We start from the raw sequence: 23,954 nt of genomic DNA, 5'->3' as shown, positions 1-23,954 counted from the left end.
ACATTTTGGTCAAAGACACAAGTAACACATATATTGTCTCCCATTTCATTCCTCTGTACGTCTTCTGTCAAACCTGAAGTCTCAGAATGCATCACTCTCTGTTGTTTGTCAGCATGTGTTGATGCGTGATTGAGAAATGCACAATGGATCCAAAAGAGAACAGATTGTAGGTTAAAGTGTAATCAGTTTAGCTTTGCCATTGCTGGTTCTCCCTTTCTCCTCCCATCCCCTACCCCCACCATCTCCTTATATCTTGAAGAAAGTAATTGAATCCTGAGCAATTGAAGTCTGTATTTATTTAACCAGAAATGAAGCCAGGCATGAGCAAGATTGGTCGCCCACTCGCCACAGGCGACCAGAAATGAGTGGGCGAGTAGAAAGTCTTATAATAATCGCCCACTTGGCGAGTGAAAATTTTGGTTCTGTGGTATTATCATTTTCCGAGCGACGATTGTCTGTTGTGAAGCACGTTGTCGTCTACGACTGCTAAAATTAGATGTGATCTCCAGTTTGAGCTGATCGGGAAATTCTCTTTAGTGACCATGAACCAATCAGAATGACCAGAACCGCATTTCGGGGTTATGAGGATTTTCCATTGACGCGATTTTAACCAATCAGAATTGTCGACGCAGCTAAACTATTATGATCGGGGGAAAAAAAACATCATGTTGTGTATTGCTTGCGAAAAGCATGCTGCTTCTGAGAAGGTCATTAATTGTCGATGTCAACACGCTAAAAAAGCCATTGGCTACCTGTTGGCGAGGCGCATTGATACAACCTCAACTAGTCTCGGTTAGCTTTGAGGGTAATTTTACAAGTAGGAAATATGAAGGCCAACGAAATACAGAGACCATAAGGTATGCGAAGTGATGACGTCGAATACGTGACGTAAGTTGATGCATGAATTCTTCCGGACTACGTCAGTCAATTCCAAAGATCGCTTTTGTGATGAAAAGAATTTGTTTTAGAGTTTACTGTCCATAAACCCGTCAAAATAGAAGGGAAAATGTATGTGAAAGAAAAAAACAAACAGGAGCAGAGTGATACGATAGGAATACAGAGACATATTTCTTAGGACTTGACCCTTGCAGGTAGGTTGACTGAAAGTAGTGTCTGTTTACGACCGCATGAAAGCGGGAAAGAGATCGTTGTCAGATTGAATTACAATAACATTAACATGCTTCCATTTGAAACTTCGAGGTCATCATCGTGGATTGACGCCCGACCAAAGCCTAATTGAAGCCCTCCGTCGCTTTGCTCCGTCGGGCTTCAATTAGCTTTGGTCAGCCGTCAGTCCACGATGACGACCTCGAAGTTTCAAATGGAAGCATGTTAATGTTAAATTGTTCATGTTATCTAAGCTGTGTATTTTTGTGTCACCAGAGCAACCCAGCACATCGGGTCTTCAGCAGCAGTCGTCTATCCCAGCAGCCTCTGTGACTGGTCGCCCACAGCAACAAGTTCAGATCGTCGCACCACAGATAGAATCAGGTCTGTTCATGATAACATCAGTTTTAGACAAATCTGAAGTGTACATCAGTGTGAAGCAGTACAGCCAAAATTATGCCAAGGTCCGGTAAAAGAATTGCAGACAAGTGGCTACCTGAATCAGTCAATGGGTATTATCAAGTTTTAATCATGCTTCTGGTGAAAAAAAATGAATCAACAGGATTGCATGTGTCTACTGGGTGGCCGAGTGGTAACGCACTTGCGAGAGGTTGCGAGTTCGACCCTGGGTCAGGGCATTAGCAAGTTTCTCCCCCCTTTCCTAACCTAGGTGGTGGGTTCAAGTGCTAGTCTTTCGGATGAGACGAAAAACCGAGGTCCCTTCGTGTACACTACATTGGAGTGTGCACGTTAAAGATCCCACGATTGACAAAAGGGTCTTTCCTGGCAAAATTGTATAGGCATAGATAAAAATGTCCACCAAAATACCCGTGTGACTTGGAATAATAGGCCGTGAAAAGTAGGATATGCGCCGAAATGGCTGCGATCTGCTGGCCGATGTGAATGCGTGATGTATTGTGTAAAAAAATTCCATCTCACACGGCATAAATAAATCCCTGCGCCTTGAATATGTGCGCGATATAAATTGCATAAAAATAAAAACAATAAATAAATCCCTGCGCTTAGAACTGTACCCACGGAATACACGCGATATAAGCCTCATATTGATTGATTGATTGATACGCTTAAACCTGTAAAATGGTTATTTGGGTCTCTTGACAACTGGAAAAAATGTACAACCAGCACACCTTTCTGTCATGTACACAAAGGTACATTAAGGAATCTGCACAACTCACATCGTCGTTGTGGAATTTTGGCGTAACTTGATTCTTGGCGATTTTGATGTTTTTGTGCCTTAGACTAAGTAAATCATTCTCCATGAGAAATATTCTCTTAACCCTTTACTTGGCACAACGCCCGAAAACGTCCGTACTGCTTTTGGGCAAAACGCCCCAAAGCGTCCGCGATCACTCGTGTATTTCCGTCAGCTCTCACGAACAAAGTTTCCGTACAAATCTCGCGAGATCTCGCAGGAAGTTCAGGCTAAAGCCAACCCACGCGTCTGTGCCCGCCATCTTTGAATCAAGCAACATTCGATAGTGTTATTCAAGTTTTTGCGCCGATATTTTTTCACTCACGCCATGGAAAGTTCTAGCGAATCTGAAAACGAGGAACACTTTGTCGGTTTCGATCCTGCGGACATTACAGTTCGTCCCAATGCACCAGAATCGGACATTGATGTCAGTGATGTCAGTAGTGTGCATACTTCTGATTTGTCCGACTGGGACGATCGTAACAGCGATTCAGACAGTGATTTTGACCAGCAAGCTCCGGCTCCAACTGACCAATTTGGATGGGCTTCGGTGACGATGCCAATCGCCATCACACCCTTTGGTCCATGAGTTATTGGCCCCAAAACCGATGATTTGGGGAATAATCCGAACCAGCTTGACTTTTTTTTTCTGCTGTTCAAGCCAGCAATGATCGACAGCATCGTCACTCAGACAAACAAGTATGCGAGGGAGAAAATCGCCAACAAACCAAACGGCATCGATCCACATTGGCGTGAGGACACCACTGCAGAGGAAGTGAAAGCTTTTTTTGGTGTTTTGATTTTGATGGGGATTCACAACCTCCCAAGAGACGACATGTGCTGACGATCGTCTTGGTGTGCCAGGTGTAAACAAAGTGATGTCTTTGAAGCGCTACCAAAAGCTGAAAGAATTCATTCACCTGGCAGACAATGACCACCTACCTGACCCAGCAGATGTGAACAGAGACCGCCTCTTCAAAGTTAGGGATTTGCTAGACATGGCAAACCAGTCTTTCCTGGAGCACTACACCCCTGACTGTGACATCAGTATTGATGAGGCCATGGTGGCTTTCAAGGGAAGAAGCACACTACGCATGTATATGCCCATCAAACCCATCAAATGGGGCATGAAAGTGTGGTGTGCCGCCGAATCCAACACAGGATATCTTCTCCAGTTTGAAGTGTACACGGGGAGGAGAGCTGATGGCACACAACATGGTCTGGGCCATGATGTGGTGATGAGACTGTCTTCCCCTTTCTTTGGACTGCATCATCACCTGTATTTTGACAATTTTTTTTCCTCTGTGACGCTGATGACAGATCTACTGGCAGAAGGCACATACGCGTGTGCCACCGTCCGATCCAACCGGGTTGGCCTGCCAGTAGGCATGAAGCAGCACCGAAAGCTGACAAAGGGGCAGAGCCTTGTCTTTCAGAAGGACAACACACTGGCATCAGTTTGGCACGACAAGAGAGATGTCAACTTCCTCTCTACCAACTGCAGCAACGAAGACAACAGTGTGCTGAGGTGGGACCGGACTCAGCAAGCCAGAGTTGCCGTGCCATGCCCATCCGTTGTCAAGCTCTACAATCAACACATGGGCGGAGTTGACAACTCAGACCAAATGCGAGGCTACTACAACACTGTGCAGAAGAGCCACAAATACTGGAGATACTTGATGAGCTTTGTGTTCGACGCCTGCATCAACAATGCCTACATTCTGTACGACCAGACAGTGTTGGACAAACCCAAGACGCGCTACGCCCTCCTCGACTTCCGTCTTGATCTTGCGGATCACCTCATTGGGGGATTTTCTTCGAGGAAAAAGCTTGCACCCAAGAGAAAGGCACAGATAGTCAACGAGGCCAACATTGGAGTACACACACTCATCAAGTTTGATGGCAGAAAGCGTGCCTGCATCACCTGCAAGAACCTGAGGAGACAGACCCCAACTGGGCGTGCAGTTGAGTCGAGCTACGGCTGTGGCATCTGCCAATTAAACTTCTGCAGGGACACTTGCTTTCCTCAACATCTTGGTGCAGTGCCAGTGGATGAAATTGTGTAAATATAAGTGAAAAAAACTGTAAATGTAAGTGTAATTAAATTACATATTCTTACTCCGAATCACATAAAAGCATTGACGCAGTCTTACATGCTAAAGGTCTGAAAAGGCTACCCGTCTTAAACAATTTTAAAGGGGAGCAACCCAACACAAAAAGTGTAAATACAGGCATGGCAATGACCACCTACCCGGGGAGTTACCTCCCATCCGGGTTACGTGACGTCACTTCCCCTGTAAACACCACGTGTAACTTCATACGACATTTCAGCCTACAGCAGAGAGGTCGTCGAAATTTTTGGCTCCGTGTGTGGCTGAGTGCTGGTGTTTGTAAGGACACCCACCGGCCGCCTAACCCGTCTTAACGGCTTGCCTTTACGTGTTTGGTGAGCTCTTTCCATTTTGGTCATTATTTTGACAAGAATGTTGTTGTAGTTGCTGACTTTTCGTCCGTTTTGCGGACTTGTAAAAATTTTTTCAGTAACGCATTTTGGGGCTCCATGTTTGCTTGTCAGCTTAGCTGACGGCGAATGTGGCACGGCCTATATTTTGGTTAGGTAATCCTTATTTTACCTCTTTACTTGCCTTCTGCTTTGTTAGTTGGTAAGCGCTTCCTTTTTTAGTCATTAGTTTGACAGGAAGTTTGTTGTAGTTGCTAAATTTTTCGTCCGTTTTGGACTTGTTAATTTTCAGTAACTCTTTGTTTTGCCGCCTGTTGTCTGCGTCAGCGCGTCTGACGGTGAGATAACATGGCTAGGTGTGTGTCATTGGTCTTTCAGACCATTGGCATTTGTTGTTGTTTCGTACTAAGCATGTATAACCGCTTTGTCCGTTACTTATTCTGCCCCAAATGAATTTGGGGGGCAGTTTAGCACGTCTGTGACGTGTCTTGCTTCTTGCTTTCCCTCTCTTGGCATCGGAGCGCGGCGCTCTGGTGTCTATACTGTTTTGCTCTCTTTTTCCAGAGTTTCGCAGTTTGGGAGGGAAGATTGCAGCTTCACACGCCGTCTCCAGCGTTGTACTTCCGCCGGCGGCGGGTGACGGCCGCTCTTTGGCTTCCTGTCGGCCACGGCTTTCGGTCGCGGGCCTTCAGCTGCGTCTGCTGCCTCCTTGGGGGGCATGGACGGTAAGTCGAACTGCTCCACTGGCTCTCGTGAAGCCACCGGACGCTCTCTTTTGAGCAACAGTTCTTGGTCGCAGGCTCACTACCTGCAAACTTCCTGCCCGTCAGGATATGCTGCTCGTCATAGTTCCGATCGTATAGCGAGTAGGGCTATGACTGAGCAATGGCGGCTTCCGCTTGCGGGAGTCGCGTTTCCGGGTTTACCCGGAGGCGAAGGTCAATCTGGCACACCCACGAAGGTCCCTGCTGGTGTCGACTGCAAAACTTCCTGCTAGTCAGGATATGCTGCTCTTTCTAGGCCTGATCGCACAGCGTGTACGGCCGTGACTGAGCAATGGCGGCTTCCGCTTGCGGGAGTCGCGTTTCCGGGTTTACCCGGAGGCGAAGGTCAATCTGGCACACCCACGAAGGTCCCTGCTGGTGTCGACTGCAAAACTTCCTGCTAGTCAGGATATGCTGCTCTTTCTAGGCCTGATCGCACAGCGTGTACGGCCGTGACTGAGCAAGGGCGGCTTCCGCTTGCGGGAGTCGCGTTTCCGGGTTTTCCCGGAAGCGAAGGTCAATCTGGCACACCCACGAAGGTCCCTGCTGGTGTCGACTGTGGACTGGCCTTCGGGCCACCGGGCTTCCGGCCCCAGTCCTCGCAGCAGACGCTGCCGCTGTATGCGGCTTCGTCCGTTGCTTAATCTTCTGCTCTTTCTAAGCCAGTTTGCATTGCGTGCACGGCTGTGAATAGGCAAGGGCGGCTTCCGTTTTCGGGAGTCGCGCTTACGGGTTTTCCCGAAAACGAAGGTCCTCCATCCCGTGCACTCACAGAGGTCATGACTGGGGTTGACCGTTGACTGGCCTTCGGGCGTTCTGGCCTCGGCCTTAGTCATCGCAACAGGCGTTTCCGTTTATGCGGCTTCGTCCGTTGCTTTTCCGGCTCCGCCCGGAGTTGCCGTTCCTCCCCCTGCTGCTCCTATACGGAGGTCAGTGAGTGAGGAACAGGATACGTCCTACGGACATCCGGACAGTCGTCATTCCGGTTTACCGGGAGCATAGGTCCTCCTTTGCGATTACACTGTGTGTCTCTACTGGAGTTGACCGCGGACTAGCCTACGGGCGTTCGGTCTTCTGTCCTCAGTCCACGCAACATTTGCTTCCGCATTGTGCGGTTTTGTCTGTTGCGTTTCCGGCTTTGTCCGGATGCATTGTTCTTCTTCCTAACACTGTTAGCGAAGTGAGGAACATCGGCTGGCCTATGGGCATGCAGGCTTTCAGCCTCGGCCGGGACGGTAGTCACTTCACTGGTCGGGTGTTGCGTCTACTGTCTATTCAGTTCTGGTGGCTTCGGATGTTACCTCCTCTTTGTCTTACCCTCTTATGGGAGGGGTGAGACAGGACGGTTTCCGGTTGAACGGGTTTCCGGTTTTCCGGTTATCCTGTTCAGTAGCTTTCCACTGGCAACTGTGACTTCGGTCAGTGTCAGTTCTCTGGGCTATTCTGTTATACAGGTTTTAGCCAGAGACCAGACACGTTCTGTCGAATCTCTCGGCTTCTCTCAAGGCCTCGATGGAGATTACTTCCAGATTTTTTATGGAGGGACATTGGCTTCCTCTTTGGTTGCATTCAGCGATGTCGGACTTCCGTTCCGCGAAGGAGGAGTTTTTCCTACTTCCGGTTTGATAGTCACCTTCAATGTGGGTACCATCTTCCGCAGGTTTTGGCTGGCCATCTCCTACCGGAAGTGGTATCCACGGGTTCCGGTTCTGCTACTCGGTTTTCACGGGTCAGTTCCGGAACACGCGCAGCCTCGGCTGTCTTCGGCTACACAGGCTTCGTCTTTTGTTTCTTCCTGTCATAGGAAGTTCTCTTGGCCGAAGCCGGGTCGGATTTTGCTGGCGTCTTTGCTCTTCCGCGTACACCTTAATGGGAACGCAGGAATTTAGAGGAATTTGGACGTCAGTTTTTGGAATTTGCCTCTTTTTCGGGGATGATCGTCAGAGCGCTCTCGCGCTCTTTCCTGGAGTCACTGAACTTTCCACGCTTAGTGTGTATCAGGACTCTGATGGCATCTCCACTCGTTCAGCATGGCTAGGGCGAACGAAGAACAAAGAGGCTGTCCTCCCTTCACCTCTCTTTATAGTCGGGTGTAGGGAGGACTCGTTTCTCTCGCATGCTCAGGTCTCTGAGCAGGCTAGGAGGGACAATTGGGCTTTGACCGGAGTAGAGGGATCTGCTTTTTGAACTTCGGTGTTTTTACCAGAAAAGAAAAGTAGATCCCGTGGGATAGAGATCAGCGGATCTCTGACTTCTCTCTACAAGGGTTAAAGCAGAGCTGGCCTCCTCACGGGAAGCAGGCTCAGGCCTCGGGACGTTTTCAGCAGGCGGCCATTGGGCAGTCTCTGTCTGATTCTCGAGAATTAGATCACCTTTGGGCAGGGAGAAGGGCAGCCTTAGCAGCAAGCCTCTCTCCCCAAGGAAGTGCCCCCGATCACACCCCCCCCCCCTCCGCCCCCACTTTGGTGATGGCGGGGCGGGTCTCCTCCTTGCAAGTTTTCATTGGATGGTCTCTGTACACAGCCAATAGTTTGTGGGAGTGGTGAGGTCGGGGGACTCCCATTGATCTAATGAGGGCATATTTGCTTATGCGTCAGCCGATCCTTTCACAGTGATCTAGGCCCATCAGCTCGAGCACCCGCTGAGGTCTCTTCTGGTCGGTGCTAGCGCTGTCCTTCGGTTATACTGCTTCAGTCCTCAGTTAGTGTGACAGCAGTTCAGCCACGGGCTGCTGCAGTGGCACTTCCGGTTTTACCGGAGAGGTTGTTTCTTCCACAGACGCTTCATAGGTACGTCTGAGTTTTGGAACAACGGCTGACCTTAGGGCATCCAGGCTTTTTAGCCTCGGCTGGTGCAACGGCCATTCCACCTGTGGGCGGTGATGGTTGTTGTTTTCCCTGTTCTTGTGGCTTCGGACTTCGACTTTCTTTCCTTTATTTCATCTTAGGCAGGAGATGAGATAGGACGATTTCCGTTTGAGTGGGGCTGCTGTTTTCAGGCTTCCCCGTTCTTCTCAGTTTGCCACAAGCTGCTGGACTTGGTCCTGGTCGTCTTTTGCAGAGTCTGACTCCGTCTTTCTCTAGCGATCAGACGCGTTCTGGTGTTTCGTCCAAACTTAAGTTGCGCTTGAGTTGGCCTCGGAAGTAACATTCAGATTTTCCTGAGGGGACATTGTCTTCGGCAATGCATGTTGGAGGAGTCATTCTTTGTGGCTTATCTCCTCTCTCAGGTTTTTTCGCTACCCCTCTCCTTTTGGCAGAGCGGTATCTAATGTTCCCGTTTTCCTTTGCTGTGGGCTTATAGCCCAGCATATTAGGTGGCAGCCGAAACTTATGTTTCGTATATTTACCTGGTACTGTGGGTACTTTGGTACATGGCTGTTCCACGGGTTTTACGGCTCTCAGCCTGAGCCTGCGCTATAGTCTTCTACTCTGCGTGGTTCGACTATGGCATTTTCGGGCTGCGGCGTTTGCCGGTTGATCGCCGTGTCTGACTCTCAGTCTTTCAGAGGTAGACAGACACGGCTAGTTGGTCGGCTGGACTCAGGAATTTCTCCTGATTTGGCTACGAAGTTTACTTGGGGTTTTTGAGTTTCCTTCATTTACCTTCAAGCAGACTGTTCTGTAACAATCTGGCTTTTAGTCATTTTGTTTAGGGTCACCGGTCACTTCAGTTTTTGACCACGGTGATTTCTTCTCTTCTGAGGCTTACGCTATTTCGTAAGCCTCTGCTTCCTCGTATTGCTTCTCTCTCTGCTTTCGCATTGACTGTTAGGGCATTACGGGCGACCGTCTCTTTTGAGATCTTCCCGTCGAGGGGGGCTCTGGTACCTTGTACTCAGGTGTATCTCTCTCTCTCTTTGTTGGGTATTGGTCATTCTGCCTTGGTTTGACCTTTATCTCTCAGTCCTTTTGGGCTTCACGCCATTCCTAAGTTTGATTACTTTGGCGTGATCGTCTTATGGTCGCCGCGAGGTTTGTCCCTCTCCTCACTGATCGGACTACCTTACGCATAGATCGTTTTTCAGTGCATGTGCATTTCCTTCCATCCGAAAGGGGGGGGGGGGGGGGGGCAGCTTGTCTTTCCCTCTACTTGGCTCGGCTTAATCCAAGGCTGGGTTCTCTTTCTGGGTCGTTTGGTCCAGGAGATTGGAAGAAGTGCTGGGCACACATTTTTGGCTCTCTGATGTTGTCTTTCGCAACTTTTGCCTGAGAGACATCTCGGCTGTCAATCAAGATGGTTCTCAGGTCCTTTCCTGCCTTTTTGGCAGTGGGCCAGTTCCTGGCTAGGGTTTAGAGTGAGTTAGATTTTCTTTCTCACTGGGCCCTTCCCTGACCTTTTGGCAGCAGGCCAGGTTTTTGGCAAGGTTTTAAGAGTGTGTTTGGTTTTTCATTCCCACCGCCTTGTTGAAGCTATCTGCTTTTATGTGATTCGGAGTAAGAATATGTAATTTAATCGAAAATTTTTAAGTAAATTTTCATTTCATTAATATACTTACCCGAATCACATAGTGTATTCCCTCCCGCCAACCCCGCATATGATTTTTTAGTCTATTAAGTCGTATGAAGTTACACGTGGTGTTTACAGGGGAAGTGACGTCACGTAACCCGGATGGGAGGTAACTCCCCGGGTAGGTGGTCATTGCCATGCCTGTATTTACACTTTTTGTGTTGGGTTGCTCCCCTTTAAAATTGTTTAAGACGGGTAGCCTTTTCAGACCTTTAGCATGTAAGACTGCGTCAATGCTTTTATGTGATTCGGGTAAGTATATTAATGAAATGAAAATTTACTTAAAAATTTTCGATTATATAAATGTGAAAAGTGATTTTTTTGTGTGTGACAACGGATTCATGTGGATGTATCTGCAAAGTGGATATCCAGGTAAGACCCATTTTATTGACAATTCATTTCTGTCTCTTTTGCACTTTCTTTCATTCAAATCCATGCACTCAACACATAAATATTGCATGTTTAATAAACACATAATAAAATTGGTCTCCATCTTGAAAAATGGCTGCCATGGAGGAGGTAAACAAGCGGCCATGTTGTGCCAAGTAAAGGGTTAAATACGATTGACAATATAGGATTTAACATTCTTTTATCTTTCTATCTTTACCAGGAACGAATGTAAACATTTATTTCATAATAAAAATAATCAGTTTTGTCCTTTTCCAAACGAGCTGTTCAAAACGAGTTACGCCAAAATTCCACGACGACGTCGACATGCACTGATAACGGATCAGCAGTTTGCAACACTGATCCTTTTAGTTACATAGAATGAATTTAAAAGTTTGCATGTGTGTTTTGTTTTATTTGTCTATCAGTGGAACCGAGTACGTCGGTGGAGGAGACAACAACCCAGGCAGTGGTAGCACCCAGCATCCAGGAGCCTGTGCATGCTGTGCAATCAGCACAACAACAACAGCAACAACAACAACTGCAGCAACAGCAACAACAACAGCAGCAGCAACTGCAGCAGCAACAACAACAACAACAGCAGCAACTGCAACAACAGCACCAGCAGCAACAACAACAACAGCTGTTCCAAGCTTCCACCTCAGCGGCTCCTGGACCCTCTACGTCCGGAGAACAGCCACCTATGCTGTTTGGGAAGAGGACTCGTGATGAGACAGAAATGTAGGCTGATGGTTGTTTTGTTTTGAGAGAGGGTGGAGGAGAAAAAGTGTGTGTGTGTGTGTGTGTGTGTGTGTGTGTGTGTGTGTGTGTGTGCGTGCGTGTGTGTGTGTGTGTGTAAAGAAAGAATAGGATGCAGTCAAAGTTGCCTTGTGAAAAGTGATGAGAGGACACCTCCCAACACAAAATTTTTAACCTTGTCCTTGTGCTCTTTTGAATTAAACCTTTGCGACTCTTCCATGCAAGGACACTTGCTGTGAACAGACTTTGTGGAGACTGCTCATGACAGGAACTATTGTTAGCTCCGGTTTCACCTAAGAACGTCTGTTTAACACTGCTTCTGTTTAAAAACAAAACAACATTTAAGTTGTTAAATGGTCACAGAAGTTTGTGTTTCTATGTTCATGGATTGGTATTCATGTGTGCATTTAGTCTGGTTGTTGGTTGCAGTTCTGATGAAACAGAGGCCAAACGTTCCAGAGTGACTTCTACACAGGTAAGCATGAATACTAAAACCATTTCATGACATAAATACAGGCATGCTCTTGTCTGGTTTGTGATTAGAGTTAGGTACCTAGCCAGTCTTTGTGCTTGTGGAAATAAACTTGTTAAAGAAAAGTCCACAGTACACTTTGAAAAGAGCACAATTCTTTTTTATTTTTTTTTTATTTTCCAAAAATGGAACTGCAGGTGAGAGAAATAGAACAAGATAACAATGAAAATGTACTCACCAGAAAACAGCAACAAGAACTAGTTTCGACTTTACGTCTTTGTCAGCACAAGTAAAATATTTGTTGCTTTCAGATTATTTTAGTATCACATGTATAAGCTAAAAAATGTATTTGGGATTGACGATTTATTCAGTAGGGCCTTAAAAGTGGGAAAGTCTTGAAAGAGGGGTTCCACTGTACCAAAAATATTGTGGAATATGAAAAAACAATGGAATGTGATAACTGTAAACTTTTTGTTTTCACCCTGCAGGAGGCAGCAGTCATACCAACTATCACAGTGATGGATGAGAATTCCAAGCTGGTGACCCACATTGAGCCACAGCAGGAATCGGTTGCCGCCACCGATATGTCTTCTGTGGAACAGATAGAGGAAGAGGTGCTACAATTGTTTTATTAAAAGCTCCCTTATGTTGGATTTTTGTTATTAGCTATTATAAAGTGTGTTGTAGATGAATTACTCGAACAGATGATTTTAATCACCACTATCCCTGTTCTTACACTGTGTTGTTATTTTTGTAAGGGTTGTTCGGTCATTGACACACACTTTTCTGATCTGACGCATTGGTCTGACCCCTGGCCGGTCGACTGTCGGATAGTTTTGACATGTGGGAGGTCTTGTGATCATCAATTTTCCTACGGACAAAGCAGGACGTTTGGACCTATCCATATTTTCAATCTGGTTCCAGCTGACATTTTGTCCTCTGAGGCTGGAAAACGAAAATTGGGGCAGTTGGTTTTCTTCATGGCTACTTGTGTGTGTTTCTTTTGTGTTTATTTTTCTCTGGGTTTTTGGTTTTTTTGTTTTGTTATCTGGTTTTGACTGATGTTATGTTTTGTTTTGTGGTTTTGACTGATGTTATGTTTTGTTTTGTGGTTTTGACGGATGTTTTGTTTTGTTTTCTGGTTTTGACTGATGCTATGTTTTATGTATACAGGTTCAGGAGATCCAAGAAGAGGGAGACATGCAGAGCCAGGAGGTCGGGGGTCAAGATGACGACAGTGGAGACATCATTGTAGTCAACAGTGACGAAGAGGTATGCAACTTGATGATTGTCAACTGCTGTCATTGTCTGTTGTCTTGCTGCAGGGCAGGAAATGTTGAATGCTGATGTGTTTATATGTTTAAATCATTATGATTTGTTCTGTGTCCTTTTTTATTTGGTTTGTGGTACTGTTTGAGTTAATTATTTGGTGTGTACTTCTTGTTGATCGCTGATATTTTGGTGTGTACTAGCATTGTGAACACAAGGGACAACTAGTGGATTTGGCTACTCTCTGGGAATAATTGTTAAGTCAAGAAATAAAGATGGTTTGATAAAAGTGCAGCATGTTACAGAACTTAAATGAAATTTGATGACCATTTTCTGCAGGGGAGAGTGAGAGAGTCATACGCTGAATTTGTATGTAAGATTAAAAAACTGGTGTGTGTACGACAGGGAGGAGAGATGGAGGGTCAGGATTTGGAGGAGGGCCAGCAAGACAATCCACTGGAGGAGGAGGAGGTGGAGGATGAGACAGAGGAGGAAGGGGTGAGGGATGGCTTCTGCCTGGCAATTTCTATTCAATTCAATTCAATTCAGTACATTATTATTATCTGAATGTGAGACAAACAGACATTTTTCTTTTGGCTCGTATTACATTGGTTTTAATTAGTGTTCCATTTCAGTTTTGTAGTTAGAAATTTAACAGGCTGGAGATAGTTATTATGTAAAAGTAACTTTATTGTGCACAGTTTTCAAGCTGCTGCGGAAAGGGAGAGAGAGAAAGAATTAACATTTGTATAGAGAGTTATTGAGAAAAAAAATCGGGCAATGAAAAAGAACAACAAAAACATATCCACACACACACACAGCACATGAGAGAGTGAAGGTGGGCAATTTAAAACAAAGATTGATGGAGTTCAAACTCTTGGAAGGTAGAACTTTGAATAGATGTAGACGCATTGAATTTTGTATGTATGGCTTGTAACAGAAGCCTGTACTTTTGCTGAAAGGTTGACAAGATAAATCTTGTATTGATGAGATGAAGAACTTGAACGTTGACTTTGCAGGAATCGGAGGAGATGGACGATGAAGAATATGATGAGGAGGAAGGGGAGGAGGTAGAGGAGGAGGGCATGCCGGGTGAAGGGGCAGAAGATGAAGATGACGATAATGACGTGGTCATTATTGGTGAGTCGTCTGTGGTTTGAATTGACACTCAAGTTGTGCATTGTATTTTTCTGCTTCTTCTTCACTGTTGCCCTCAGGCATAGGTCTTCAGTCATTAGCGCATACAGTGGAACCCCCCCTTTTGAGACCTTGTTTTCTCAGACTTTCTGTTCATAACCTCTGTAAAAATGACCCCCATTTTAAGACTCGATTGTCTCAGATTTTTGGAGGCCTTAAAAGGGGGGTTCCACTGTACTCTAGTTGTCTGGCACATGGGTCTACCCCCTAGCCGATAGTTTTAACGTGTAGGAGGTCTTCTCACCATCAATCTTTCTACCAAGCGCCCAAAGCCAGGACATTTGGACCTATAATCGTTTACAATCCAACTGACCTTTTGTCCTCTGAGGCTTAGGGCAACACTGCTTCTTCTTTGAGTCACCTGTCTCTTGTACAGAATTAACGTGCAGTTTTCTTGACTATGTTGTTGTGTTTTTATGTGGGTTTTTTGTGTGTAATAGAATGTTTCAGTTTAATGCTCAGAACTCCTGATTCACCTTAATTCTGGGACAAAAACAACTTGCAGCTGTGTTTGACATTGTGCCCACATTCCAGGTGCTCTTTCCTGGCAAGTATAGTATGTTTAGGTTCATAGAGTGAGGGACAACAACATGTATCTTTTGTTGTGAACCATCTTCATTTCAGAGGCCCATGTTAAAGGCACCATTGCAATAAACCTTCAGTTTGACAATGCTTTCTGCTACAGACATTGACGAAAACGAGACGCCGGCTGCCTCTATGCCTTCTCAGTCTCTGGAAGCAGAGGAGGATGTGGTAACTGGCTGTGTTTCCACCACAACCTCCAGCCCTCGACCTCCACCTCCACCTCTCCAGCCTATACCTGCCCACACTGAGCGTCTCCCTTCCACCAGTCGACAGCTGACACCTTTCTTGGTGGTAGGATGCTTCTTGTTATTTTTTTTTTTCACACTTTTCTGTCTTCTTTTGTCTGTTTACAATGCTGTTGGTTTCAGGACGTTTGAGATTGCTTGTTTTAATACCTCCTCCCCCCCCCCCCCCCCCTCTCCCTTGCCAGCTGCCCCACCAAATCACCCACCACACCATCTACAGCCCAACCCCACACCTAACTCAAGCTAAAACATAGAATCTTAAACAGAATGAGGCAGAGCGATGTTAAGATATCAAATAACCAAAGGGAAGTAATCGCTCTTTATGCATACGACATGAAAGGATGAAAGTCGCTTGTTCATTTCAATGCTTGTTATTCTCTCAGGTGCCAGGAGAAAAGGTTCCGTACAACTCTCGCTTACTCTATTATACATGTCGTATGCATAAAGAGCGATTACTTCCCTTTGGTTATTTGATATCAAGCGAAAACATGAAATAAACTGAACCAAACCATGCTCGCTTGCACACACACACTTGCACAATTACACTGTGTGTTACAATGGTTACTGCTGAACTCAAAAACATGAATTGAAAGGCATCTTTCGGTGCTCCTGTAAGTAATGCTCTTTGACTCTCTTTTAGACATTCGCACACGTACGTACATACATCCCAACAATCCCTTCTGTAAGTTTCCCACCTCCCCATCCCTGTCCCGTTTCTCCAAGTCCAATTCAGATTCAAATATTTGTTACTTCCAGTTTATTGTTCGAGTATCATGTACTCTGAGGTAATTCTGTTGTTTGTACTTGAAGGAAAGTTTGTCTTGTCATCTTAACAGCCTGTATGCTCCATCATTGCACAAGTGACTGACAGCCAATTTACTGTACAGGGCCAGGGAGGAGCATTTGACGAAGATGACTGCATGGTGCCAAGCACACCCACCCTCTCTATGCCTCGTCGTAACGATGGATTTGCTGAGGCACTCAAGTAAGCTTGTTATTTTTAGCTTTTGTTATGCTTTCATAACTGTCTCTGCTTGCAGAAAAAAGACTGTGTATTTGCTATTGTACCAGTGATGGATTTGTGAAAACACTGCTGCAAGCTTGCTTTTTTTCTTCTTTTCTTTTGCGCAAATAAGAGATACTGTGTATGTGCATGTATTTATTATCATATCTTCTTCTTCTTCTTCTACGTTCATGGGCTGAAACTCCCTCGTACACTCGTGTTTTTGCACGAGTGGGGGTTTACGTATATGACCGTTTTTACCCCGCCATTTATGCAGCCATACGCCGCTTTCAGAGGATGCATGCTTGGTATTTTCGTGTTTCTATAACCCACTGAACTCTGACATGGATTACAGGATCTTTTCCGTGCGCACTTGGTCTTGTGCTTGCATGTACACACGAAGGGGGTTAAGTCACTAGCAGGTCTGCACAGCGCTAAGAGCATAGTTAAATTTGTGAAGCGGCGCTATATAAGCTATCTTTATTATTATTATTATTATTATTAAGTTGACCTGGGAGATCGGAAAAATCTCCACCCTTAACCCACCAGGCAGCCGCGGCCGGGATTCGAACTCACGACCTTCCGATTAGGAGGCCGACGTCTTACCACTGCGCCACTTCGCCCGTCTATTATCATATCAACAAGAAACAGTACAAAATTATATACTTGCAGTACTTCGTGGATATCCTTTAGGTAGAGCTAGAAGACCAATCGGGCAGTGGACATTTTACACACTGCTAGGTTTAGCTTTTCTGGAGTGTACATTTTGGGTTTTATGGCTTTTTATTTTGACATACTGTGACGTTTTACTTTCAGCTCGCCCCATGTTGCCCAGCGCTTTGTGTTCAGCGGAGGCGCAGAGGGTGCCAACCAGCCTGAACTGGCCCAGCTCGAGTCACAAAGAGGTGAGTAGAAAAACAAAAACTAAACAGAAACTAACAAAAAGAAGTAAATTTTGGCACAGGTGATCATGGTAATACATTTGGCTGCAGGGGGGGGGGGGGGGGGGTTGAAATGTGTTTGTAATGTGTTTGTCCTTTCCTTGTCCTTCTTAGCTGCTGCTCTCTTTCCTTCTTTCTGTTGGTCTTGACTGTCATTCTGTCCTTTCTTCTGTTGTGTTCCACATTCTTTACAGTTTTATTCACTCTTTTTCGCCATATACTCGTCCGAGAACATTGTGATGCATTAGTGTCCAGTATTTATGCAGTGTCTGGAAGACGTGGAGGAAGATTTCAAACAGCTGAAGTGTTTTGTTATGTTACAGCACTGGGTATGGATGACACAAGGATGGATCTGTCACAGTTTGACGAGGGTGGGGCTCGTAGCATCCCCACCACCCCCATCCCCCAGCAGCCCTCTGCACCAGGTTAGTACAGCATAGCTGAGTCAGCACTTTTTTCTTAAGAAGGGCAAGAAGATGGGTTGTTGTTTGTTTTTTGTGCGCATGTGTTTTGAGGTCAGAACTGTACAAGCCTTTTTTTTATAGTCACACAACAGTCCTCTGTAGCTCAGGTTTTAAATTTTACAATTGTTTTGTTTTTCCTGAATTTGCTTGTATTTTACTTGTAACGACTGAAAAAAGAAAACATTAGCAGATTGAAATTTTTTGGGGAATTACATTGGCTTTGATGCAGGGTGGGTAAATTCTGGTGTGGCAGTATTTATCATAGCACACAGGCATGCATGCATGCGGACACACACACACACATAGAAACACACACACATAGACTGGACAGAAACACACACACCTTTTGTAATGTTTAGTCCACCTACGTAACACACTGTGAACCATTGTCTATGTTCCAGTGTCTTTTGAAAGTGGAATAACCGGTGCAACATCAGGGACACAGCCAACCACAACCCAGGAGGCTACTTCTGTGACAACTACAGGTGAAATCGCAGCCGGAGGTGAAGGTCAAGGTCAACCAGAGGGGGTCGAGCAAGAGGAAGAAGGGACCAGGTAATTGTTAGCTTATGTCGTAAAGTTGTGATGGATTAGGTAAGATGTTTTGTCTCTTTGTCTGCATGTTATAAGGATGGTGATTAACATGAAACAATGCAGTCGTGCTGACACACTTGTAGGCACAGTTACAGATGTATTCAAACTTGTAGTTTTATGCGTGCAATGTTTCCTGTTTGTTTACACACGCATGCATGCACACACACACTCACATACACACACACACACACACACACACACACACACACACACACACACACACACACACACACACATACACACACACACACACATACCCACACACACACACACATACATACACACACACACACACACACACACACATACATGCACAAGCTATGCTGGGAGTTGGCTACAAGAAGTGTTGTGTGTGTGCAGTGAAGTGACAGAGGTAGTTGGTTACAAGAAGTGCTGTGTGTGTGCAGTGAAGTGAAAGAGGTAGTTGGTTACAAGAAGTGTTGTGTGTGTGTGCAGTGAAGTGACAGAGGTAGTTGGTTACAAGAAGTGTTGTGTGTGTGTGCAGTGAAGTGACAGAGGTAGTTGGTTACAAGAAGTGTTGTGTGTGTGTGCAGTGAAGTGACAGAGGTAGTTGGTTACAAGAAGTGTTGTGTGTGTGTGCAGTGAAGTGACAGAGGTAGTTGGTTACAAGAAGTGTTGTGTGTGTGTGCAGTGAAGTGACAGAGGTAGTTGGTTACAAGAAGTGTTGTGTGTGTGCAGTGAAGTGACAGAGGTAGTTGGTTACAAGAAGTGTTGTGTGTGTGTGCAGTGAAGTGACAGAGGTAGTTGGTTACAAGAAGTGTTGTGTTTGTGCAGTGAAGTGACAGAGGTAGTTGGTTACAAGAAGTGTTGTGTTTGTGCAGTGAAGTGACAGAGGTAGTTGGTTACAAGAAGTGTTGTGTGTGTGTGCAGTGAAGTGACAGAGGTAGTTGGTTACAAGAAGTGTTGTGTGTGTGTGCAGTGAAGTGACAGAGGTAGTTGGTTACAAGAAGTGTTGTGTGTGTGTGCAGTGAAGTGACAGAGGTAGTTGGTTACAAGAAGTGTTGTGTGTGTGTGCAGTGAAGTGACAGAGGTAGTTGGTTACAAGAAGTGTTGTGTGTGTGTGCAGTGAAGTGACAGAGGTAGTTGGTTACAAGAAGTGTGTGTGTGCAGTGAAGTGACAGAGGTAGTTGGTTACAGGAAGTGTGTGTGTGCAGTGAAGTGACAGAGGGCCAACAGGAGGAAGAGTCGGAGGCCTCTCTACTGGAAGGAGGAGCAGGGGATGACGATGAGAGTGAAGACTCAAGTAAGTCTTGTCTGTCTGTATGTTGGACTGTCTGCCTGCCAAACTGTTCTGATGCCTCCCATCCACCCCCCCAAAAAACTTTTTTTAAATGTTTTTTTAAACAAAATCAAATTCAGGTGTTTTCACACCTTACTCTTACTGTGAAGTGTTTTTCTCATTGAAAACAAAGTGTTTTGGATGGTTGATAAGAAATGAGAATCAAAAACTTAAGAAAGGTTAGTGTATGGAATGTTTAATCATAGAAAGAAAGGACAAAACAGTCACTAGGAGCTTGATCTGAACGGTGATTACTGATCGACAGAACTTTGTACAATCTTCAGTTAGGGTGTTCACATGGGGAGAGGGGGTATTTTCTGAACATGTGGAGATGCTCAGTTTAGCGTTTGATCCTTACAGTGACCAGTAGCAGTTTGGACAGTCACAGTAAGTTTGAGTGGTTGGTTTTATGCACACCTTTTTAGTTCAACTGAATGAGGAAGTGGTCTCTTAGACTGGCTGAATAGAAGGGGGGAGTGGTCTCTTCGACTAGCTGTATGGAACGAGGAAGTGGTCTCTTGGACTAGCTGTATGGAACGGGCAAGTGGTCTCTTCGACTAGCTGTATGAAACGGGGAAATGGTCTCTTCTGCTAGCTGTATGGAACGGGGAAGTGGTCTCTTCGACTAGCTGTATGGAACAAGGAAGTGGTCTCTTCGACTAGCTGTATGGAACGGGGAAGCGGTCTCTTCGACTAGCTGTATGGAACGGGGAAGTGGTCTCTTCGAGTAGCTGTATGGAACGGGGAAGTGGTCTCTTAGACTGGCTGAATAGAACAGGGAAGTGGTCTCTTAGACTAGCTGAATAGAAGGGGGAAGTGGTCTCTTAGACTAGCTGAATGGAACGGGCAAGTGGTCTCTTCGACTAGCTGAATGGAAAGGGGAAGTGGTCTCTTCCACTAGCTGTATGGAACGGGGAAGTGATCTCTTAGACTAGCTGAATGGAACGGGGAAGTGGTCTCTTAGACTGGCTGAATAGAACAGGGAAGTGGTCTCTTAGACTGGCTGAATAGAACAGGGAAGTGGTCTCTTAGACTAGCTGAATGGAACGGGGAAGTGGTCTCTTAGACTGGCTGAATAGAACAGGGAAATGGTCTTTTAGACTAGCGGAATGGAACGGGGAGGTGGTCTCTTAGACTGGCTGAATGGAAAGGGAAAGTGGTCTCTTTGACTAGCTGAATGGAAAGGGGCAGTGGTCTCTTCCACTAGCTGTATGGAACGGGGAAGTGGTCTCTTAGACTGGCTGAATAAAACAGGGAAGTGGTCTCTTCGACTAGCTGAATGGAACGGGGAAGCGGTCTCTTAGACAAGCTGAATGGAACAGGGAAGTGGGGTCGGTAGGTGGTGATGATGGGGTGGTTTAGTCCCTCTGCTGACAGAGGAATGGCTTGAGTTACTGCGTCTTGTGCGAGCTCCTTTGTCTATTTGTCTCTTTCTCTTTGCCTTGGTTATGGGTTGATGCATGTAAGTTTTGTAAGTGTGTCTGTCTGTGCGTATGCATGCATGCTTGCTTCAGCAGTAGATTTCATCTATTTCATGTTTCATTTAACGGAATTCTTGCCACTGAAAAAAAATAATCAAATGGCCCCAAGATGTACACTGTTCGGTTTGGGGGTTGGAGTAGTGACATGACACACCAAGAGTACTTTAGAATTTGTGTTTGAATGTTCAGTTATTCCTTGTTCAAAAGCAGTGTTACGGTAATCTTTACAGAAGGCAATTTTTGATATGTTCCCTGGTTACTTTTGCTTTTCGTCCTTGACAGTATAACAGACAGCATCAAACAAGCTGTACGAGGTATCAGTATTTGACCTTGGAAGAGTTGGACTGGTTTAACTATTCACATTTGTTGAATTAATTATAGCTATGAAGCATTTTCTAAAAAAAACATAGCAGATGCCTCTCATTTATGATACAGCAAATGTCCCTTAAGTTTTCCAGATCAAATTTGCTGGAATATGTCTCCAACGATACAGCAAATATCCCATAGACCTTTTTAAGGTCAAATCCGCTAGAAAATTGTCTCCGAAAGGGTGTGTGGCTTGTTCATTGGCTCACGAAGTGTAGCCTATGCGATCGTAACTTTGTCTGTCTGTGCGTTTGTGCGTGTGTGCGTGTGTGTGTGCGTGTGTGTGTGTGTATGTCTGTGGTAGAAACTTTAACATTTCCGAGTCTATGTGTGAGTGGTTATCCAAGACTATGGTCAAAAGTGTTTGACGTCAATTAATGCATCATGACGGCATGCCTCCCTGTAGTCTTTCTCTCTCGCATGGTGTGTGTGGTCTCGGTCATTGTTATTTTGAGCGGCCCGAGACTATTTGGCAGTCGTGTCCCTGTAAGTAGGCTACATGCAGACAGACAGATCTAGATCTAGTGTCTCTCTTTCTTGCACAGTGTCACCTACTAAGCTTACTGTGTGTGTGGGTGTGTATGTGTGACGGAGTGATTGAGTTTGTGTTACTGTTTGTCTATTTCTTACGTGAGCCTTGAAGGCTTCGCCTCTTGTTTTAATGCTTGTTATTCTCTCAGGTGCCAGGAGAATGGTTCCCAATAACTCTCACTTACTCTATTACACAAGTCGTATGCATTTAGAGCGCTTACTTCCCTTTGTGTATCAGATCTCTAAACAGCGCTCTGCCTTATTTGTTTAGGATTATCCTATAGACTTTTTGCCATCAAATTGGCCAGAAAATGTCTACAAAATGGTGTTATGGACAGTATGTGTACTCCATTTACAAACCAGTTAATCTGTTGACTGCAGAGAACATCAACAGACCCAGGATTCAGCGCATCGTGTGGGACGCTCCCCAGTCCTCCGCCAACCCGGCAGGAGCATCCACCTCCGTCCCGCAACAACAGCCTCAACCAGCCGCTCGTGGGACCAGAAGTCGAGGCTTGAGACGCGGGGCTGTCCCTACCCGAGGAGCGCCATGGAGGGGGGGACCCAGGGGAGGGGGGCAGCAACCTCCACCCAGAGGGATGGGGGCCATGAGGAGGGGGGTTCCTCGAGGGGGCTTTAGAGGGTTCTAAACTGGAGAGAATTGTGGGGGGGGGGGGGGGGGACAGTACTGGACTGAAGAGTTATATGGGAGAGAACAGGAGGGGGTGGTTACCATGGACAGTAACAGACTGAGAGGACACTGGGCTCTTTGCCATCATAGATACATAAACGTTATTGGGTTGCTGCAGCTCGTTGGTGAACGAGCATATTTTAAAACTGCACTTACAAAGTTCTGAACTGAGGGTTGGTGTGATGTGTTACAGGAGTTTGGGAGAAGGAGGTGATTAGGGTGAAGGAGGTGGAGGGTAGTGTTTGGAAGTTTTGTTCTTCCAAGAGATATGGGAAAGATTGTTGATTTAATTTTTAAGACTGTGGCAGATGAAAGCTAGTTGTGTGACATTAACTGTACCACCTGAAGGGTTGCCTGTGGCACTTGATATTTACACCGACACAGAATATGTGAAAACAAATGTAAATCAGAGATGGTTTTGATTTTTGAATTGATTTTTTTTCTGAAACTTTTTTTATTGTTAGTTCTTTATGGTTCTACAGCATTCTTTGTTTTGAAATGGAAATAATGTGAATATGAAGACTGAACCTCCCCTCCAAGAAGTGAGCAAGATGGTGCGAGTTTTATTGGGGGTGCTGTATTACCTGTGCAGAGAAAAGAAGTATTGTTGGATTGTATCATTGTGGAAAGTGTTCAGCCCTGATCGCAAGTCTGATCACAAGTTTCACATTGGATAGATAAAAACTGATTGGGTTAGATGGTGAAGTGTTGGAGAGGGAATTAAATGGACCATGTAATGTTCACACCTTTTGTGTATGTGTTTGTAATGTCTATGGAACTTCCTTAAAATGCACCTTTGTGTTTACTTTTGTGAAAGCCAATTTTTGTGTATGTAAAAATGGAAATTGTCAGTATAAAAGAATAACTTGATGTAATTCGTAGTTTGTCTGTACCAACGCGTTTTTTTTTTTTTTTTTTTTTTCTAGTGTAATTTTTTTGTCAGAAAATTTTATAAATCAAAGTATAAATGTGACCCTCCACAAGTGAATGAGTCGCATGTCACCTTCGCATGATTTTCATATTTTTACCTTTTCCTAAAGAGTTTTTTATGCTCTATCCAGTGGTGAAAACCGTTTTAGAAAAGAGCGAAAACTGTTTGAGTTATAAGCCTTTGACTAAGATGACCGTCACACTGTTACCAGACACTCCCCGGAGCAACCGCGCGAGGTGACATGCTACTCATTTCGTGGTGGAGGGTCACAAATGAGCAGAAGGAAGGTATTTTTATGTTTGTGTCTGTTCCAGAGCAGACATTAGACTATTGATCATGGTTTGAACATTTTCAGTCAAATGCTTTCCATTTGCCTTGACATAAGTGTCATGTTATGAATGCTTGTGTCAAATATGTGTCTTGTCAAAGCCGTTCTTGAATAAATTGTTGTAAAACCTATTTTTCTTGTGATGCATTGTTCGCTGGCTTCTTCATTGTTTGGAAAACAAGAAAAGCAAATGTTTTTGCGACTCACCATCGTGATGTGTAATATAAGTTAGAAACAAATCATCTGCTGCTCTATTTCCATGAAGAGTCAAGAAAAATAAACTTTCCTTCTTATTGGTAATTGACCCAACTGTTGCCTTGACATTTACCAGGATCGACACTGCCATGTCTAGCGAA

At 45.1% G+C, this 23,954-nt stretch overlaps 1 protein-coding gene across 1 annotated transcript in view; it reads left to right on the top strand.

The window, feature by feature from the left end:
* LOC138967735 (nucleoprotein TPR-like) overlaps positions 1–22,298 on the top strand; it is a 66,505-nt gene extending 44,207 nt beyond the window's left edge. The window contains exons 45-59 of the mRNA XM_070340390.1: positions 1,384–1,491; positions 10,870–11,182; positions 11,630–11,675; positions 12,161–12,286; positions 12,846–12,944; positions 13,347–13,439; positions 13,961–14,081; positions 14,824–15,014; positions 15,856–15,953; positions 16,788–16,876; positions 17,236–17,337; positions 17,778–17,931; positions 19,146–19,234; positions 19,631–19,657; positions 22,030–22,298. Of these exons, the coding sequence (XP_070196491.1) occupies positions 1,384–1,491; positions 10,870–11,182; positions 11,630–11,675; positions 12,161–12,286; positions 12,846–12,944; positions 13,347–13,439; positions 13,961–14,081; positions 14,824–15,014; positions 15,856–15,953; positions 16,788–16,876; positions 17,236–17,337; positions 17,778–17,931; positions 19,146–19,234; positions 19,631–19,657; positions 22,030–22,298 (1,925 nt within the window). The remainder of the gene's footprint in view (positions 1–1,383; positions 1,492–10,869; positions 11,183–11,629; positions 11,676–12,160; positions 12,287–12,845; positions 12,945–13,346; positions 13,440–13,960; positions 14,082–14,823; positions 15,015–15,855; positions 15,954–16,787; positions 16,877–17,235; positions 17,338–17,777; positions 17,932–19,145; positions 19,235–19,630; positions 19,658–22,029) is intronic.
* Positions 22,299–23,954: the final 1,656 nt, after the last annotated feature.

Source organism: Littorina saxatilis, linkage group LG5 (assembly GCF_037325665.1).
Source record: "Littorina saxatilis isolate snail1 linkage group LG5, US_GU_Lsax_2.0, whole genome shotgun sequence".
Taxonomy (NCBI): domain Eukaryota; kingdom Metazoa; phylum Mollusca; class Gastropoda; order Littorinimorpha; family Littorinidae; genus Littorina; species Littorina saxatilis.
Note: the sequence above shows the minus strand (reverse complement) of the source record. Positions and strands in the feature narration are given on the sequence as shown.